Source organism: Mus musculus, chromosome 14, assembly GCF_000001635.26.
Source record: "Mus musculus strain C57BL/6J chromosome 14, GRCm38.p6 C57BL/6J".
Lineage (NCBI taxonomy): Eukaryota > Metazoa > Chordata > Mammalia > Rodentia > Muridae > Mus > Mus musculus.
Genome location: NC_000080.6, coordinates 35,301,076 through 35,320,858, shown reverse-complemented (window position 1 = coordinate 35,320,858; position 19,783 = coordinate 35,301,076). Strand labels below are relative to the sequence as shown.

General features: G+C 42.1%; 1 protein-coding gene across 5 annotated transcripts in view; it reads right to left on the bottom strand.

The window, feature by feature from the left end:
- The window catches only part of Grid1 (glutamate receptor, ionotropic, delta 1), a 763,385-nt gene that overhangs the window by 262,529 nt on the left and 481,073 nt on the right, over positions 1-19,783 (bottom strand). For all 5 annotated transcript variants that reach the window (XM_011244962.3, XM_006518565.3, NM_008166.2 and 2 more), the window contains one exon: positions 11,457-11,627. In XM_011244962.3, the coding sequence (XP_011243264.1) occupies positions 11,457-11,627 (171 nt within the window). The remainder of the gene's footprint in view (positions 1-11,456; positions 11,628-19,783) is intronic.

Sequence of the window (19,783 nt, the reverse complement as noted above, 5' to 3'; positions counted from 1 at the left end):
GGTGATTATGCCTGGATATAGGCAAGACCACCCTAGTCACTAATGGACCAAGAGTTAATAGAGGCCTGAGTGATGATACACCAGTGAAGAAGTGGTAGAGATTCCTATGTCTGATAGGCAGTGCCATCGTGGATACATCTAGGATTTGTAGATTAGGTTGGCCAACTTCAGTGAAGCCAGCCCATAGAGGGAATATGGCTCCATCTCAGGGCTTATGTGAGTAATAAGTCTGTGGAGCTGCAGAAGGCCAGTTTGAATGTGAAACAAACAGATACAGTGCTGAAGAAATCTGTATTGTCAGCATAGGCATGGCCATGTCAAGGACCAATGCATCTGACCTGTGAGAAACTAGCAACACCTTCCGCATACAGGCCAGTTAACTAACTTAGAGTTAACTAAGCCTTCCTCTAGTCCAACTACAAATTTTGGCTGTGTGTACAAACTCAAGTGTTTACAAACTATTAACTAGTATGTTCAAATACTAGTAACTGTAGCTTCCTCCTCCTAATGTTTACAGCCCGAGAGTACCCTGCTTATAGAGACCCCCCTGCTCAGACTAGTCAGCCTCCCCATGTGTACTGCACATAATAAATGTACCGGGATTCTAGGTTGTTATGGTAGTTGGTACCACTCCATCACAGCCCACCTGACCCCAGCTTTTCTGTACTTGTGTCTGTTCTTTCTTTATTCCCTCACTACCTCAGTCATCTCCAGACCCAAGCCATGTGGGACATGGAAATGAGAAACTGGAATACTACTGTAAAGGTCAACACCGATATGAGGGAGCCAACCTTCCCCTGCCTTGTAATCCAAGGATAGGAGGGGTTTGGCAGGGGGTGAGCAGGAGGGCCCTCAGCATGGAGGACAGAGCCTTGTTCTCAAGGCCTTCTCCTCGAGACCCCCCCACTACCCAAGAGGACGACAACAAAGCACAGGGGAGAATAAGTGAAGAGCGAGGAAGAGACAATATCCACTCATTGACAGCTTTGGGGCCCCTGGTTGATATCTCGCAAACTGGGTCAAAGGGATCATTTTCTGCATTCTTAAGCAGCAAGTAGCCTGCTAGAGTTATTTCAGAAAAACATCACTGGATATAATGGAGAGAAATAGAAGACAATGATGACCTCACAGTGCTCCTGAGAAGACCAAACAGGCTTTTGAACTATATATAGGAAGAGCCCCTGTTACATCTGCCTCATCAGCCACCCTCCCTAACTGCTTCTGTTAGAAGCATTATTTTTCTGCCTGCACATGCTCTCCTATTAATCCTAGTATAGATGTCACAGAAGCTGGTTCCTCGATAAAAACCTGAGTAGGAACTGTCCCTCAGAACTGAAGCTGAAGTCACCAAAAACATCTGCTATATTAGGTCTGTCCATGAGCTCAAACTAGCTCTCCCTTTGTCCTATAACATAACCAGTAAGAGAGCATCACTTCCTTTATGCTGGCCAGTGATGAAGGACTTTGTTCTGTCTGCCACTGAGCTGCATCCTTCCTGTGATCACCATAGACATCATGCTATAGGAGTAAGAACAGGATGAATACTACAGAAATGACTGCAATGTGCCTACATGACTAATGACTGCAGGCTAAACAAGGGTCCCAAGCCAAAGGGAAACTCCATGGCAAGGTCATGGTTACCCTTCAGGTGCCTGAAGTATACAAATGCTGACATAACATCACAGGAAGGAACATTCCTATCACTGGGAACTTGTCACTGTCACATGGGGAAGGTGACGGCAAGACTATGTCCCAGGCAATTCAAGTTTAAAGGAGTGTGTTTTCAAGGAACAAGACTAACTCTTTTCCTAATCCTACCAGCAAAACAACCCGCCAGAGCACCCACCTCTGCAGAGTTGTCTTGATGTTTCTTTCCCCCTCTGGAATACAAACTTGTAGTGGAGATGTTCTTACGAGGGAATAGAAACCACTTAAGAACTGGTATGGAGTTTGAGCATTTTTTTTAATATTATTATTATTATTTTCCTTTTCTTCTTTCTAAAAGGATAACTAGAAGATGAGAGTCCTTGATGGTGTGAAGATTTCTTAAGACATTCATGGAGCTCTAAGCTGCCCACTCATAGCTGGTGCTATTTAGTCAGTTAAGACCCTCTGACCCACGCCCACACCTGCGGATTCACTCCCACATCAGATCACAGCTTACGGTGCTACTTCAGCTTTGGCCCAGACTGACACTCAAAAGACGTTTTCCTTTTTCCCCCAACACTTCTAATCACAATGAATTAAGGCACTCGACAACCGTGTGAATGCCAAGAGGCCTGCAAAGAAGAGGAAAAGGCAGAACATGAATCAGAAAGGCCAAAGAAAGCCCTGAGTCCTCCCACAACTATGTCTGCCTAGGAGAGTAAATGGGTTCTAGTTCAAAAGAGCTGGCTTGAGAAATGATCTTTTCCAGACACTGATAGGCTTTTGAACCACCCCTGTAGCACCCTGGATGCACCCTCCTCTATGTGCCGGTTCATAGACATGTTTACCTCACTAAACTCTGAGCTCTTTGAGTGTTTATCTCTGGAGCCTGTCACAAGTAAAGATGCAAGTCTGGTGATTGATCAGTCTTTGATTGATGAATGCCCTGTGGAGACACAGATCCACAGAGAGACAGACAAACAGACAGGTAGGAGTGATAGATAAATAAATGAATGAGTAGGTGGATTGGTAGGTAGATGGATGGGTTGGTGGATAAGTCTAGGTGGATGGATTATGAGTAATATATGAATGAGTGATAGAGTGAGGGACAGTTGAAATGGATGAGTGGGATGGATGGATGGATGGATGGATGGATGGATGGATGGATGGATAGATGAGTAAATGGATGGGTGGGTAGATGGATGGATGGTATGGGAGGCAAGTATGGGAATGGGTAGATAGATTAGCTGGCAAAGAAATTGATGAATCTTTTTTGTTAAGAATGCACACATTAATTCCCCATCTAAATATAAAGCATTGGGAAAGAAAGATTTGCTGCTTCCAGTTTGATAGGTAGGATCTTTCAGTTGTTTCTCATTTAGAACATACTGAAAATTACTTCATGATCCTCTCCTTACTGCTGTTTGCACCTACTTATGATTACATCTTCTCTTAATTAGTTCTTGCACCTGAGAAGATGGATGTCTCAGTACTTGCCCATCCTGGGACAGAAACTAGCATTGCTTTGTATACCCATAGACAATATGCTTTATCAGAAGTCAATGGTGGTTTCATGTAAGGGATACAGACAGCATGGAAGACCCTGCTTTTATTGTCTGACATGTTAAGAAGTGTGTTTTATGCAAAAAAAGAATAACATGTAATAGACCATGTAATATGCCAGGCAATGGTGGCACACGCCTTTAACCCCAGCACTTGGGAGGCAGAGGCAGGCAGATTTCTGAGTTCAAGGACAGTCTGGTCTACAGAGTGAGTTCCAGGACAGCCAGGGCTACACAGAGAAATCCTGTCTCAACAAAACAAAACAAACAAACAAACAAAAATAAACAAAAACAAACAAACAAAAACTAAAAATAGGAGAAAAGAAAAGAACATGTAATCTATGCTCAGGATGCTCTTCTAGATCCTAATGAATAAAGAAAGGCTTTCCTCAAGGCAGGTGAATAGATGTATGTGTCAGTATTAGATAAGCCAAGGAGAGATTGGAAAGAAAGCAGCTCCTAGCTACTACAGTCCAGGAAACAGAGAGGTGTGGCTTGAAGGAGACTATGTTTCTTTCCTTCCTATCAAAGCAAGGAACTACACAAATTTTATCAGCCAAAGGAAAACATGCAGAGCATAGACTGTACTAGACAGATCCTGATACTCATGCTTGAATAGGTCCACATCTCTGGCTGATCTATGGACACTGTAGCACAAAGTGACTTGAACCAGTAAAGTGTTCTAGGTAGGAGGAAACTTTGAGAATCAGAGAGGTTATAGCATCACAGCCAAGGGCTTGACAGAGACATAGTTGCCAAACTAAAAAATCTAGGCCCAAGTCAGAGATGCCATCGGGAGTGCAGTTGGGAACATGGAAAAGACAGAATGAAGCAAATGTCCAAGGTCCTTTGGGGAACCTAGTGTTCTTCTATAAATGAACAGGAAGCTTCACAGAATTAGATTTTACTCATACCCACTTGCTGAGTGACCTCAAACACATTTATCAAATGCTTGTGGATATCTGTCTATGCCAATGAAGTACAATGTTATCCGGAACCCTAGATAGGTGTAATGTGGCATTCCTGGTTATTCCCCCCAACCCCCAATGCAGATGGTAACAGTTCTTCATGCAAAGGCTTCTTCTAGTCTTTAGAGGTACTTTCATTCTTAGAGGCAGCAGAGATAAAAAAGAGTGGAAGAGGTAAGTGAAGTACTTATACAGGCTCCTAAATTCAAATCAAATCAGCAGAGGTCATACAGAGGGTATCCCCAGTAGCTGGGACCCAGTGGGGAGTTACACAAATTATTGAGAGAAGGACCATGGAAAATTAGCTTGTGTTTGCCAGCACCAACTTCCTCCTCAAGGCTCCCTGGCCATATATATGTTCAAAGGCACATGGGAGTTATATCTGATTTGTACGGCTTATAGGACTAGAGACTAAGCAAAGATCAACTCTGATTATTAACTTTACCTGTGTCTGCTCACTTGGACCTGCTGACATGTCCCTGGCCTCTTGGCAGCATAGTCTTATCTGCCTTGGTGCTGAGGCTTAAGCCAGGCTTTTCAGGGCTGAGTGCACCGATATTTCACAGATCGTCTAGTAAGAGAAGACCAGGAATATATGATTGGAGGTAGAGTCTATGGAGAGCTCTGTAGTTTTCTGAGCCAGGTTCCTGACAGGGAAGCATCATAACACGCATTCCCATTTCACTGAGGCCTCAAATGGGAAAGCCTTTGGCGGCACACAGATTCTTCCAGAATACCACAGAGATAGGCAGCCTGGGAAAACAAGAGTCAGCAGAGAGTCAATGCCTGTAGGAAGCATGGTATTCTATGCTCTGCCACACAGACCCTTCTCCTGCCTGGGCTCAGTGGGTATAATTGTGAAGAAACTTCTCAAATGGTCCTGTCTAAAATGGTCACATACAGTCTCCACTTCTACAGTATGATTCCAGCACCTCATTTCTTCATTGGGAGATGGCAGATATCCGCCACCATGACTCAGCCCTAAGCCTTCTTGTTCTACCCTGCAGAGTTGATCCTTTACAACTGTCCTCTCCAACGGTTGGGTCCTGGTGGATTCTTCCTCCAATTTCACCCCATGTATCAGACATTATTCTCCCAGGCCCCCCGGTCTTTGCATATGGCATTCCCCCTAATAAAAACACAAACAAAATTCCCAATTTTAAGGTTTTTGTGAGAACAAAGAGTGAGAACATTTGAGAATTATCCAACTGAAGCACTACACACAGCTGCTTTAATAGATTCCTCCAAACTAAGGGCAGGCCAATAGACCATTTTAAATCTATTATTGGGAATTAAAGAGATAGGAAGTTATTTGCATAGAGGATGTCTCTTCTTAGAGATAAGCAACAATGTATAGAGGATGCATTGGGGAAGGGATGGGAGCTCCAGGTGGCTACTCTCCATTACCTGCCACAACCCACAGCTGTGTCTTCATGAGGTAAGGCAGAAATTTCTGATTTCATTTATCTGTGCAGAAACTGGGCTCTGATAAAGGAAACCAGAAATGTAGGAAACAGTTTCAGGCAGCAGATAAAAGAACTCAGCCATGATCTCTATGAGGGCCATAGCTCTTGAAAAACCCAAGAGGACTTGCTTAACCACTGGAGAACCAGAGACCAATTACATGAAGTTAACTAAAGTCCAAGAATGGAAAAATCGATGCTATTTTTCCTTAAGCATTAGCACAGAATTCCCAATACATTAGTACCTAGGTTTAATTTGGGAACATACTTGTGTCAGCAGGAACAAAAGGCCACTAGAAAGATTGTTAAATTGATCTTCATGAGAAAATAAGAATTTGCTTAAAGAGTAAGACACAGAGAGAAAGACAGAGGAGAGATAAGGAGTCCTGCTTGACTGAAAGAGACTAGAACACTGGGGCAGTAGGAACACCATTTAGAAATAATGAACATGCCTGAGAAGGGTGACAGGAAACAATGAGGAAGTCACTCTGCTCTACTGTAAGTAGTGACACTATGGTGGACTCCAAGGCCATTTCGAGCATACTGCTATGGCAAGAACATCACAGACTCTTCATACTCCCGGAGACTAGAAATCCCAAATCAAGGCATGATCAGAGTCAATGTTTTATGAGGATCTGTTTCCTGGTTCATAGCATGCCTTTTTCCCATGTCCTGATGCAAAAGTGGAGAACTCTAGTCTTACTTATAGATGGTTCTGGTCTCATTTGTGAGAGCTCTACCCTTACAACCTCATTTGATTCCAATGACCCTGCATCTAAACACAACCACCTTGGGAACAAGATCTGAACATAGAAATGTTCCAGGAATACATCATTCAAACCACAAGGAGCTTGTGCAGGTAAAGGTTTGTTGCACAAATAGAACCAGGAAAAAACATATTTTCTACCTAGGCACTAACAAGGCAGGGTGTAGGCAGCCTGTTCACTTACTACAGAAAGGATTAGGGCCTGAGACATAAGCGCTTCCCTAAAATATGCTGATAAACTCAAGAGGGCCTTGAGTCTAAGCCTGTCTGGATGCCAGCAGGCTGAGTCCTCTGCCACCTCCACTGGCCAGGAAAGGAAGGGCTTGAGCAGGTCAGGATAATGTGTGCACCCCACTGCGCAGCCAGACTGTCTGCCTCCTGATGCTTCACTTCTCCTTAGTAAGTCTGAGATTCCAGTCAAGACTTATTAGGGTACACCAGCTGTGTCTCAGTCATGCTCTGGGGGCCGGGGGAGGGTTGCACACTGCATTACCAGGGTTAAAATCATGCTTGAAGCAAAAGGAAGATGAATGGCAGGCCAAGGTCAAAGCCACACAGGCCAGCAGAAATCTCTCACCAGTCCATTATCCTCACAATCCAGAGCTGGAAATGCAAGAAGACTTTCATTAAGAAGGGCCACATTTCCTCCAGGCGTCTAAAGAGCCCAGCATGCTCTTCCCTCTATCATTAATCAAACAAAGTGGGCTGTTTGGGGAGACATCATGGAGATAAACAGCAGACACTGACCTCTGACCAAATCTGCAGACAGGCTCTGGTTGGCCAGCAATGTCAGATAAGCAGTCAACAGAGGGTCCAGCTGGGAGGACAAGCTGACATCCAGATGCCTCAGCATGAACAATTCATCCCCAGGCAAGGCCTCTGTGCCAAACTGCTACTAGTCCACCTGTCTTGAGAGGGCACTGTGGCCAGGCCAGAGGATGGAGCAGCTGGCAGCTGAGGATAAAGGGTTGTAAGGAGGCCCTGTTCACCACTGAATCCGAAGGGAGAATATGAAAGAGCATCTGTCTCCATATAAGCCTTTCTCAGCTACAAAGACACATGTGAACACCTGCAACTCAAGTAGCAGGCATCTGTACCCAAGGAGACCACCCATGCACCTGACTCGTGCAGCATTCCACACCATCCTTGCTGACTTGGCAATTGGAGTCTTTACCATTACATATAGCTCTGGATGGGACATGAAATCTGAGATAGGTTAGGGAAGCCTGAAGGATGCTCCAGAGGAAAAGCTTCTCTTACCAGATTGACAAACCATTACCAGGGAAAAGAACTGAAGGTTTCTAGGAAATGGAGACTAGAAGGTCAGTGGTTTTCTTCAGCAAACTGAATGCCAGAGAGAGGTGATTTTGTTGAGCCATTCAGCAACTCTTAAGTGCATAAAGATGCCAAAGTTCCAATCTTGGGAACATTTCATGACAATACTATATTGGGTCCTACAGCTTGGATAAGCCAGCACAGTGACCAGACACCACAGTCCATGCCATTTTCTGCCACGCTCTTGAAACACATTTGAATAGATGGGGTGGCGATGTGATAACGTTTCTGTTAGTTCAATTACAAGTTGAAGTCCCTGAGAGAGGCAGTTCCAGTGATGGATACAATGGTGACTCTGCTCTGAGGAAGGCATCCTGGGAAATCTCAGAGAATTCTCAGGGTTCTAGGGGACTGGTTATCACTTTTATTACCAGCTGAGTCAGACAAGCCCTAAACTAACTTGTCAAGAAAACAAAAACGAGAAACACCCAAATCAGGCAGTGCTTTGTAGAAAAGAATAAACAACCACACACAGGCAAATGCAATGACACCACTGGAAGCCACTTATCTAGGTATTTTTCTTCCAAGGGACTTGGAAGAAAATAAGTACTAAATAGCAACCAAATTGATTTGCAAATAGTACTTTCTTGGCTTTTCAAAACAGAAATCCTTGACCATCGGGCTAATAGAGGAAGACAGAGTTTCTCAGAGACCAGTGCTCTTTGATAGAGAAGCCAAATGATGAATGACCTTGCAAAAATTCCTTGTGCTTTGATAATCCATAAGCTAGGACCAACATCCCAAGGGCAGCTGTCTGAGGAAGGAGCAAAGAGGGACTTGGGGGCTCTATTTCCAGGGGGATTTTCATTAATTTCATCAAGACGAAGTTAATAATCCATGACAGCAATTTTTTCTTGAGTTGGTTGTTCTAAGTATGTTCGAGTCTTTTCGATAAATCTCACAGCTAGAGGCTAGTAGAAATTAGTTTGCCTTCTATACTGTCATTAGGAAAGAAAGAAGTGGTAATAGTTTCTGAGAAAACTGAAGGGAATGGCTTGTAAATGAGATGAATCTACAAGCTGCCCAAGTGTTGGGCAGAGGAGTAAATAAATCCATACTCCCCTCCCATCATAGCCCCAAAGAAGGATGTAGACACAACAAATGGACAAAGGAAAGAGATTTCTTTAATAAAGTGCTTTACTTATCTCTCTATAAAGAGGCTTCTAGAGACCATTTAACTTGGGATTTAAGTCCTAGATTATTAGCAGACTCATCTCATATATTCTTATTGATGGTCTTCAGTGAGCAGGGTCTTTCATGAAGAGCTAAATAGATAAAAGCACGGGCTGTTCTCCTCAGACAAGGTTGTTGTGAGTGAGTGAGTGGCTGAGTAAGTGATGGGGACATGAGAGTCACAAATCATGTGACACAGGCCTGGAGGGATAGGAACTGTTCTCCTATACGGGGTAATGTTGACACCTGCCAAGACACAGGTATACAGGAAAGTTCAGCCATCCTATGGAAAATGAATTGTACTGGCCACCTCATCTGATGGTATTCTTAGCAGTCTAGCCTGTACTAAATACTTTCCACATTTTCTCTCATTTACTTTTTGTGGAGATTCATCATAGTAGCAGATTTTCATGTCTTGGTTGGACAATGCAAGAAAATGAGGCACAAAATAAAAAGTAAATATTAAGTAATGAAGTGGTAGCTAGAATGGTTGGGATATGCACCCAGGTAGTTTCATTTATGAGGTGGTGGTGGTGGTGGCAGTGGTGGTGGTGATGATGTAACTGTCATGAACAAGTTCTAGTGCTTTTGTGCTTTAGTTCTCCTCCTTCCATGGTACCTGTGTCTCAGAAAGAACAGAGAAGGAAGGGGACCCTGAAGTTTGTGGCCCAGAACCTTTGTTACATGGTTGGGTACCTGCCACATCAGAATGCCATCAGTTGAACTTCCCCTCAGCCCTCTAGACTCCCTTGTTCTCTTCCAGAAAGCAGACTCTGCACCAGGCAGGACTGAAATGCTAGAGACAGCTTGACTCTTACAAATGTCAGGACAGTCATCCCTTAGCAAAAAGTGCCGTCATGAACTTGGAGAAGAAGTGCAAGCCTCTCTCCTCTGCCCCACCCTGAACTGCTCCTGGACTCTGCCCATGGACAACTGAGAGTAACTCTAATTTCAGGAAACTGAAGCAATGTAACTTAATGAGAACTGGAAAATGGACAGAGGGATTGACAGAAGGATGGAGGTGGTGAAGGGGCAGGATGGCAGAGACTAGAGAGGGATAAACTTCACCAAGGGAGAGGGAACCTGGGAGATCATCCAGGAATGGAAAGCCATGGCCTTAGGCCCAGCAAGGAAGAGTATTCCCTCACCTGCACAGAGTGGGGACACTCATACTGCCTGGCCCTTTGGCCAGCTTTGTGCACACCACATGCAGAGGGAGAATGATGCAGACAGTGCTCCAGCAAGAGGGACACACTTGACCCTTGTCACTTCTTCCATCCCCTCCAAAAAATAAGACAAAGGAAAACCATACCATAGGCCTTTCTAACACCAAATCCAACATCTAGTTCATGGCTCTGTCAAAGCCAATGCTCCCATTTCTTTATCAAACCCTTGCAACCTCAGAAAGACCTTGGCTATTCTGTCTTGCCAATGCATGGATGCACTCTGTGTCACAGTGAGCGCCAAGGGAAGGCAGGTGCTCCAGCTATAATCAATGTTACCTGTGTTTCCAAAGCACTGAGAGCCATTCTCTCATGTGGCACATCTGTGAGACAAGCTTTCTTCTCCTTCTGACAACATGAGATTAGAGAGTGGATTCAAGGCTTCCACGGACTACATGTATCTACAGCCCGCCCAAGATTCCCACAGTCCCCTCTCCATTATGAAGATCTTCTTATGTAGTGATACCATGATATAGCCAGCCCTGATCTCAACTCTGGTATCTACTCCTCACCCTGGCTGGGGAAAGAAGGTGGGCCTGATTTCAAAGGCTGAGTGGTGAGTGTATCCTACAGGCAACGTTACAGATAATTTCCACAAACCAATAGGGGGCACTTTCTTTTATTATATGTCATGTGCCCCCTGCATTGTTTCTCTGTTGTTCTCAAAGATTCATACAGAAAATGATCTGTACCACAGGCAAAATGCCCCATGACTATGCCAAGGCCACATTCTCAGATGATGAAGACCATACGTACACTAAGACAGTGACTGGAGTACTAACCTAAACATTTACAGCTCTTCTCTAAGAAGGGACAGAGCAAGACGCATGGGTAAACCTGTTCTCTTCTTTCTGCTCTGGGGAGAGCTGCAGCATCCTGGCTGGCCTGCACCTTAGCACTTAGCAGATGTGCCAGGGCTGTGTTAAGTGTTTTACAAGCTTAGTGTCTGTGTAAGTGACTTCTTACAAAGAAAAGGACAAAGAAAAGCTCCAACCCTGCCACAAGGCACTCAGCATAAAGGCCGAAGAGAGAGAAATCTGCCCACTCCAATCATGTAACTTTTAAATATCAGAGGTACCTTGAGAATAAGCAGTCCCTGCTTGCTGATACAAGGCATAGTTACCTACCACTGATGTACTATGAGATGAAACACTTGTATCTAGTCAACTGGATTCCATTTCAGTGAATGACAGTATTTTAGTCATTAAAGTGAGTGAGTAGTAGTGTTCATCTAGAGCCCAGCAGGCCCAGTACGCTGTCTGTCTAGACCAAGGGTGTGGTGAGAGCCGCACATGGAAGAGACGCTGTGCTGTACTGACCTGCAGCATTTGGAGGTAGCCTTCCTGTGGATCACAGAGCAGGGAGGAGATGCGGTGGTTATTCCTCATACATTTCTGGTTGTCCTTTGCAGATGGGAAGATTTGCCGGACCACGGTCATCCTGCCAAGGGCACTGTGGACCAGATCCAGGATCTCGGGGTCACTGATTTCCTGAAGAAATAATCAAATCCATGCTTATACCCTCATGAATTAAAAAAAAAAAAGTCACTAGGAGACATCCAGGCCAAAAGCCCAAACAGCTAATGCCGAAATGGTTAAAGGGGATTCGGCCCTGGCTGTCCATTTCATTAATTGCTTATTTACAAAAATACTTACCATCCCTTAGGTACAAACAGGACTGTTCAACATTCCCTCTGAGCTCTGGTCTATAGTAAGCACCAAGGTATAGTGGATGTCAATAATAAACCTTCACCATAGAACACAATGAGTGTGTCAGGGATCAAAGATACCTGTTGTGCTAGACCTTGACAGACCAGGTGTTTTGCTTGCAATTATTAATGCCATGCTCCAAAAACAACCCTAAGAATACTATGAAGGGGATCCAATTATTAGGTCATTTCACCCTCAAAATCAGAAATTTTAAAAGCAGATGCTATAGGGAGCCTCTATAAGAAATCAGACTTGAACTAAGCCCAAGAATGAACATAGGATAAGAAGGTGTGTGAGTTCATGTGTGCATGCATGCTTGCATGTGAGAATATGACAGTGTGTGCATGCATGCGTGTGTATGTGTGTGTGTGTGTGTGTGTGTGTTCCTGTGGGGACAAAGTATAACTGGGACTCTGAGTCTGCAAGGAGTAGAAGAACTCTGTTCCATGTAGAAGCATCAATAGAAGGGAGGCAGACAGGGAAGTTGGGTCCAACCATGCCAGTTCAAACAAACAAGAGCAGCAACATAGAAAGTGAGCGTTCTTCCAAGGGCTAGTAAGGAGCTTGAAGTTTTTAGGTACATATATGCCTTAATCAGAATGGCCTTTCTGAAAACTTCTGGTTGCATTATGGGCTCCTCAGAAACAAATAGGGGGTAGGTCAGAGAGGAAAATGCAAGACTGCATGGCTGAGTCTAGCAATGAACTACAAAGAAATGGAAACAAATATTCACCCCTTGTTCCAACAGTGGGGCAGTCAGACTAAGGACATCCCAAGTTCACTGTCTCTAAGGAATTATTTCATTCATGCTTGGCTCCAAGTCAATGTTTAACTGAAATTGTTGAATTTTAAAATGATCTTTAAATCTTCCTTTTTGCAGATGACCCAGTCTAGTTTTGAGACCCTGAGACAGCACAAATGGAGATAGCCAGGCAGAAAATTACTGATAGGAATTTCATAATCATTTAAATGAGAGCATAATGTGTTTAGGGGTAAGATGCTAAATCAAACATTTAGGGTCTGTCTTAGGATGATACTGTTTGTGTGAGTGACTGTGTGTGTGTGTGTGTGTGTGTGTGTGTGTGTGTATGTGTGTGTGTGTCAGGGGGTGGGGGGGGGCTGGTCACTAGAAAGCACATGCTAGATCTGTGAGCGAGCGCACCCCTGTATCCTCAGCAAGATTGTCGATCCCTGCATATACTGAATTATCTGGATCTCACAAAAGTTAAAATATTGTTTCGAGTTGGATTTACATCCATGTGACTGAAATTTATATTTTCCATGGATTGCAACCAGGAGGTAATCAAAGGCAGAGTCAGAAGGGACAGTTCCTGAACGCAGAAAGAGTCAAGGAGTGGGCAGCGGCTAAGAAGAGCCTAGACATGTGCACCCAGCTGCTCTAGCTGCACTGGGGACCTAGGCCCTTCGGAGAGAATGAATGGAGGCTGGGGGATGAGAGAAATCACAGTGTAACCTCAAAGGCAGGAGGAATATCAAAAGACTAACAAGTAGACAGTTCACTTTGCTTAAACTACAACTAAAGAGGGTTTGGGGCAGATTTCTTATCTAGAAAATGTATGCTATCAGCCAGTCACAGTAGCTCATGCTTGTAATCCCAGCATTTGGGGAGTTGAGGGAACTTGAATTGCTGTAAGTTCAAGGCCAGCCTGGGCTACATAGTCAATTACAGGTCAGCCTGGACTAGAGTGAGATCTGGACTCTAACTAACGAAATAAACAGATATAAATAATTAAGTAAGTAAATAAATAAATAAAATGCAAAAAGAAGAAAAGGAGAAATATAGGTATCATAAAATACAAAACTCGAATTAAGTATGTTACAGACAAGGTAGAAAACAAAGGCATCTAATACCATCTAATTTGCTTCTCCCATGTATTTTTAATGCAAAATGTCACTGGAGAGCAACAGCCATTTTTACAGAAATCTTTTTATTAAGCCTCGTCTGCTTCTTCAACAGCCAATAGGACAAACAAGAAACACTCAGTTCACACTACCATACTCTAGGCATGTTCTGTAACTGTGTTAGGGATTTGACCTACAGGGTGACCCAGTACTTCCATGGCAACCTGCTACTCACCTATTGTGAGTAGCTAAGGTACGCTGCCATATAGGCAGTGGTGGGGACTTGACACTGCCCCAGTCTGCTCAGATATGCTCAGGACTCTTTAAAGACTTGACACAGCTCTATGACAACCTATTAGCTTCCATATGCCTCCCTCACAGTGGAGATCTGCTAAAGCTTTGTATACCTTTCCTGTCTTCCCTGGCTCAGTTCTAATCTGCTTGCCATGAGTCATCACACGGTCCTCCCTGTTAGTGAACTCCTACCTCACTATCTGTGCTTCTAGACTCTCCTTCTTGGCCAATTCAGAAATATCTGTACTCAAGATCTGGGAGTCTGCTCAAGGCAATCTCCACAGTTATTTACATGCAACCAAAATGATTGGCTTCTGCCCTTGCCCTAATTCTGAACATAGGTGATCAGTCTATCTAGCAGTTCCATGCCAGGATCTATTCCTGTCCTACTAGCCCTCCAGAATTCAGTAATTACTACAAAAGGGAGTACTTCCTGTTCACTGTCAGCAGGATATATGCCTCTATACAAGCTGCAAGAGACTCCAAACTCTAGACTTGCTGTACAGAGAGAAATACAAGCAGCCCAGTGAAATGAGCTGCTTGGACAGCTAACTTCCCCTTGTCCCAGTTAAGCATGCATTCAAGTAGTGCTGCAGATAAATGCAAGCAGCAGGACAGTGTGATTGCACCACAGTGCAATGTCAGTAAACTAACAGAGGAAAAAGAATAAGCAAAAGAGATAATAGTATTGCATGATGCTCACTGGAGTATCCAGGATCAAAAAAGACAAAATTTTTTATATTGTCATATATAAACATCACTGTGAAATATGCATAAGCATTTTGTACACTAAATATGAATAATAAAATGAATTCACTGTATCTTCCATCAAACTGAGAAGGAAAATGATGCCCACATCTTAGTTGAATGGTTTCCCATACTTAACTCCTGCCTTCTTTCCACAAACAGCCTTTGTCCTGCTGTGGCCTAGCTGGCATGAAACTTACTCTTGTACATTTTGGTTAAGTGTGGATAAGCTGCACAATATGGATCCTTCTGTAATCTGGTTTTAACACCAGGTTTTTTATACTCTATTTTACATCAGAGTCATTTGAAAGCTTGATAAAATTACATGAATCCAAAGAGCAAACTCTTTGGGTTCTCCATGAACACTCTGAATAATACCCCAATAGTCACCAATGTATAAAACCACTTGCTCATGGGGTGGAGAGATGGCTCAGTGGTTTAGAGCCATAACTCATGTGGAGACTTATATCTATCTGTAACTCTAGTTCCAGTGATTCCAACGCTCTTGTCTGGCTCTAAGAGGACTGCATGCTCATCATATTCATATATTCATGAAGGCAAAACACATGTAAAGTCAAAATAAATCTTTTAAAATGAAACATTAAACCTGTTAAACCTTAAACATTAAACCTGTTAAACATTAAAGTTCCAAGGTTTGTTCATGGGGCCAGGTGTAGGTGTGCATGACAACATGACATGACAAAAGGGTTACCATTTGTTAACCCATTGCTGATAATAGATGCTTCACTTGTTGGCATCTATGAACAATTTCCTGTGTATCTTCATGTACTTGTGTAAGAATTTCTCTAAGGCATCATATACCTAAGATTGTGGTATCCTGATAAGAGAATAGAAACATGCTCAAATTTATTAGAAAGGGCCAAATTTCTAATGAAGTTGTACCAAATTATGATCGTGCAATAAGTTGAGTGTTAGTCCTGCACACTTGCCAACACCTCACATGTGACTAATTAAGATGTGCCAGTCTCGTGAGTATGCTTGGAATACTGTTAGGATTTGTTTTCACTTAATTCTTAATAGGGTTGAGTGTCTTTCATGCATTTATGTTTCTGTCCTTATATTTGTGGACTGTTAAATTTCCACTGGGTGAGTCTGTTGCATAGTGATTTATGGGTCTCTTATTTTTAAATTTATTCTAAATAAGCCTTTGTCACATGCTACAAATATCTTCTCCAAGTTGTGGAATGTTTGCTACAGTTAAGCTTTAAACCCTTCTGAGCTTGGGTAGAGAGAGGCTTGCTTTGTGGCCATTGTATATAACTGTTTCACGTGGTTTTGCTTTGTGGCCACTGTGAATAACACTTCATGTGGTTTTGCTACATGCTTGCTGCTGTCAAATATCTATTTTCAGGTCCACTAGTTCAGGACTTTGTTTTTTTCTTGAATTCTGCCTGTGTTTTCTTGACATATTTTTAAAGACTTACTATTAGTTACATACAAGTTTAGAAGACTGTCTCACTGCTGAGTTGACCAATTTACTAGTATTTAAATACGCTCTTTATTTCTAAAAATGCAACTTGCCTTATGGTTTACTCGGCCTGCTGTTACTACAGCTATGCCATTTGCATTATGGTTATTATGCACATTGTTCATTTCTTTGTTTTCCTTTGATTTTTATCTACCTCATGTTTTCAGTGGGATGCCTGTAAATAAAATATACTAGAAATGTTTATATCTAGATCTGAGATATTAGTAGAAATTCTAATCATTTATATTCATTATGATTATTTACATATTTGGGTTTACTTCATCAGATTACTTATATTACATACTTTGGATTTTTTTTGTTGTATATTACAGTTTTTCCAAACTTGGGATCATTTATTTTTACTATTTGCATTTATTTATGTTTTAGAAAATTAGATTTTCTATATTAGCCTTTATTAGTTTTCTTACCTATTATAATAAGTATGCTTAAAGTTAAAGATATTCGATATTTTCCTTTCTTCTTTGGTGCTTATTCCCAGTTAGCAGAAGCTTGGCTAAGGTGTCAACAACGTCCAGTGTTTAATTCTCTCTTCCTCTATGGCCTTCCAGTGTACATGATCTCTGCTGTTTTACAAAAGTTCTCCTATAGTGTCTACACAACCAATACATATGTATGTATCAGTTCCACTATCTTTTCTGGACTTCTAGCCTTAAATCTGACATCTTTCTTTTTTCTTCATCCAAGGTACATCATTGTAAATGCCCTTTCAAGGAAGTTGCTGATGATAAATCCAACTAACAGTTTCAACAGTGTTCAAAAGCCCAAAGCCCAAAGTCCCTTCTGAGACCTAACACAAACCATAAAATTAAAAGTTACATAATTCCGATATACAGTGTCAGATAGCCTATGTTCTCATTCAAAAAGAGAGTGTAGCAAAGAAAGTTCAAGTCAAGGGCCGACCAAATCCAACAAGGAAAACAATATATGCTTCAGGTACATGTCCAGCATCTGGATTCTCTGTGGTATCGGGTATCATTTTGTGGCTCTTTGCCATAATGTAACATGAACAGCCTCAAGTATAGTTTCTGAGTCTTTCTTTTCTCCCCTCAAGCCTGGAGCTGGGTCTCCATTGTCTGCATTTCTTTCCATATTCTGAGCCTCTACCCTTCTAGCAGGACAACCTATGACACTCTGCTTACAGAATTCCAGAGGAGGTCTCTAGGCTACAGCTCCAAACCCTTCAAAAATCCTTCTTAAAACCATTTCTAAAGTGTCTACTGAGCATGCAGTCAGATAGTGACAGCAGTGACCCCACTGGTCAGGGAAGCCGACAAACAAGTGCAGATGCTCACTGCCTATTTCCTTTTCTCCAATCTAGAAATCTAGCCCACAGGTCCTTCTTCAGTTAAATTTTATTATAAATGCCCTCACATATATACTGAGAAGTGTGACCCCTTAAGAAATTCTAAACCTCATCAAACTAGCCATTAAGATTAATCATCACTATTTATCTTCTGTACAGTCGCGTTTCCCTTGGCTGCCTCCCGTAAAGATGTAAGGTAAGGTATTTAGAGCCCATCTGGAGCAGCCAAGATTGGGGAATCTCAGATCCTCACTTCAAGATCATTAATTTCATGGCATTTGTAAAAAGTCTTTATATGAAGAAGCATTCACTGATTTCAGGGGTAGGCCTTGAATATCTCTGAAGACCATTATTAAATTGTGATAAACATTATATTGGTAAATGGCTGCATACTGTTTAAACTTGCTGACAGTAGACGCTGGGAGCAAAGAAGGCTATTTTGCCCCAGACTACAGAATGTTTAACTCAAGTGTCCAAAATTCTCTGTCCTAGTACAAACTGGTTCCCTAACTCTGTGACAGAAAGAAATAAAAACAACAAACACCTAGGGGAGTCCATAAAACATTGTACCTTTGAGAACAGTTGGAAAGTAAACTGTTCCCAACAGAGGTTTTTGTTGTTTATCCCATGGTATAAAGATTTCTGGGGTGGCAACAGGGAATAGTTCACCCATGGAGAGAATGCTGTTCATTGCCTAGAAATCTCTCAGCCAAGACTTCCAGCACACATGGGTTTCCTCGGGTTGCCATGGGCATTTCATTTGGATTTTGTAAGCCCCTGATATAAGGCTGTTCCTTTGCTTGCTCTCCCAATCAGACCAATCTAATTGTTTCTGCTTCTTGTTGTAAGCATCTGACTCAATGACGTTTTGCTCTCTATATGCTGTTTCTCTCTATGTGATGCTTGTTATTCATTCTTTTATATTATTGGCTGTATACTTTAAAACTTACTCATTTGAAACCAAAAGTATGGCTACTTTCATGACATTTAAGATCCAAGTCTATGCCCCATCCTCAATGACTAATCAGAACAGCCAAAGCAATAGCAAAAGCGTGTAGGATTTATTCAATATAGCCACATTAGAAAGAGGGACAACGAAGACCAGTGACCACCTCCAGTCTAAAGGGCTAGCAATCTGCACATCTAAACAGTCCTGGTATGGGTGTGACCCTCCATCCTGTAGACCTTTACTTGTCGTAGGCTATAATGCTCTTTCTCAAGGCAGGAGTTTTCACTCAGGCTGCCACAAGTTTTTCTTCTCCCAGCAAAATTCTCAGGGAAATTACAATTTCTTGGGGAGCCTTTATTTTGATAGTCTGATAGCTAAAGTGTATCTTTAGAATATATTTATTTCTGCCAAGTCAGCAGCACTATTGTAGACCATTCTCCACAGGAGATACTAGTTAGCCATGTACAGAGACTAAAGTTATTTGCTCTTTTCCCTCTGAATAGTCTAGATTTTTCTAGATCTTTAACACCCTGATACTCTCACTCTATGATGTACCTCAGTGTCTTTTATTTTAATCACTTCTTTATCATGGGTCTTGATAGATTTCTTTCAACAGTCTTAAAAAGTCATCAGCCATAATATTACATAGTAGTTAATATTCTAATGCTCATTATTTTCTCGAAAATATACTAAATATTGTTATTCTATCTTCCATATTGTCTCAACCCCTATTTCATTTGTGCCACTGCCCTTTCTGTGAGATATATACCAAATAATCTCTTGATAAATTACACTGAACCAATTCTTTATCTACTTTTGTACAACTTGACACTTAGCATCTCCAAGCTTTTCAACTTTTAATTATTACATTTGGTGACTAGTTTATTCCTGTCTTAATTTGGTTTCCTTCCATTCAAGTCTTTCACTCTTTGCTCACATAATTCAGTTTCTATTTTTGCAACATACTTATGTTATGTTATATAATCTTTGCTAGATCTCACTCATAGAGATTCCTTTACCTCCTCCTCTTCTCCTTCTCCTCCTTCTCCTTCTCTTTCTCCTTCTTCTTCTTCTTCATCCTCCCTACCTCTCTCCACACGTATTTACCATTTTGATTAGGAATCCTTTAGGAGTTTCCAATAGTTAATTTTAAAAGTCAACTTCTCACAACCTGGAATCACCTTGAAAGTCACAACTGACAAATTATCTTGATCATGTTGGCCTGTGGACATGTCTATGGGGAATGCTCTTGATTATTAAAGCTCACTGTG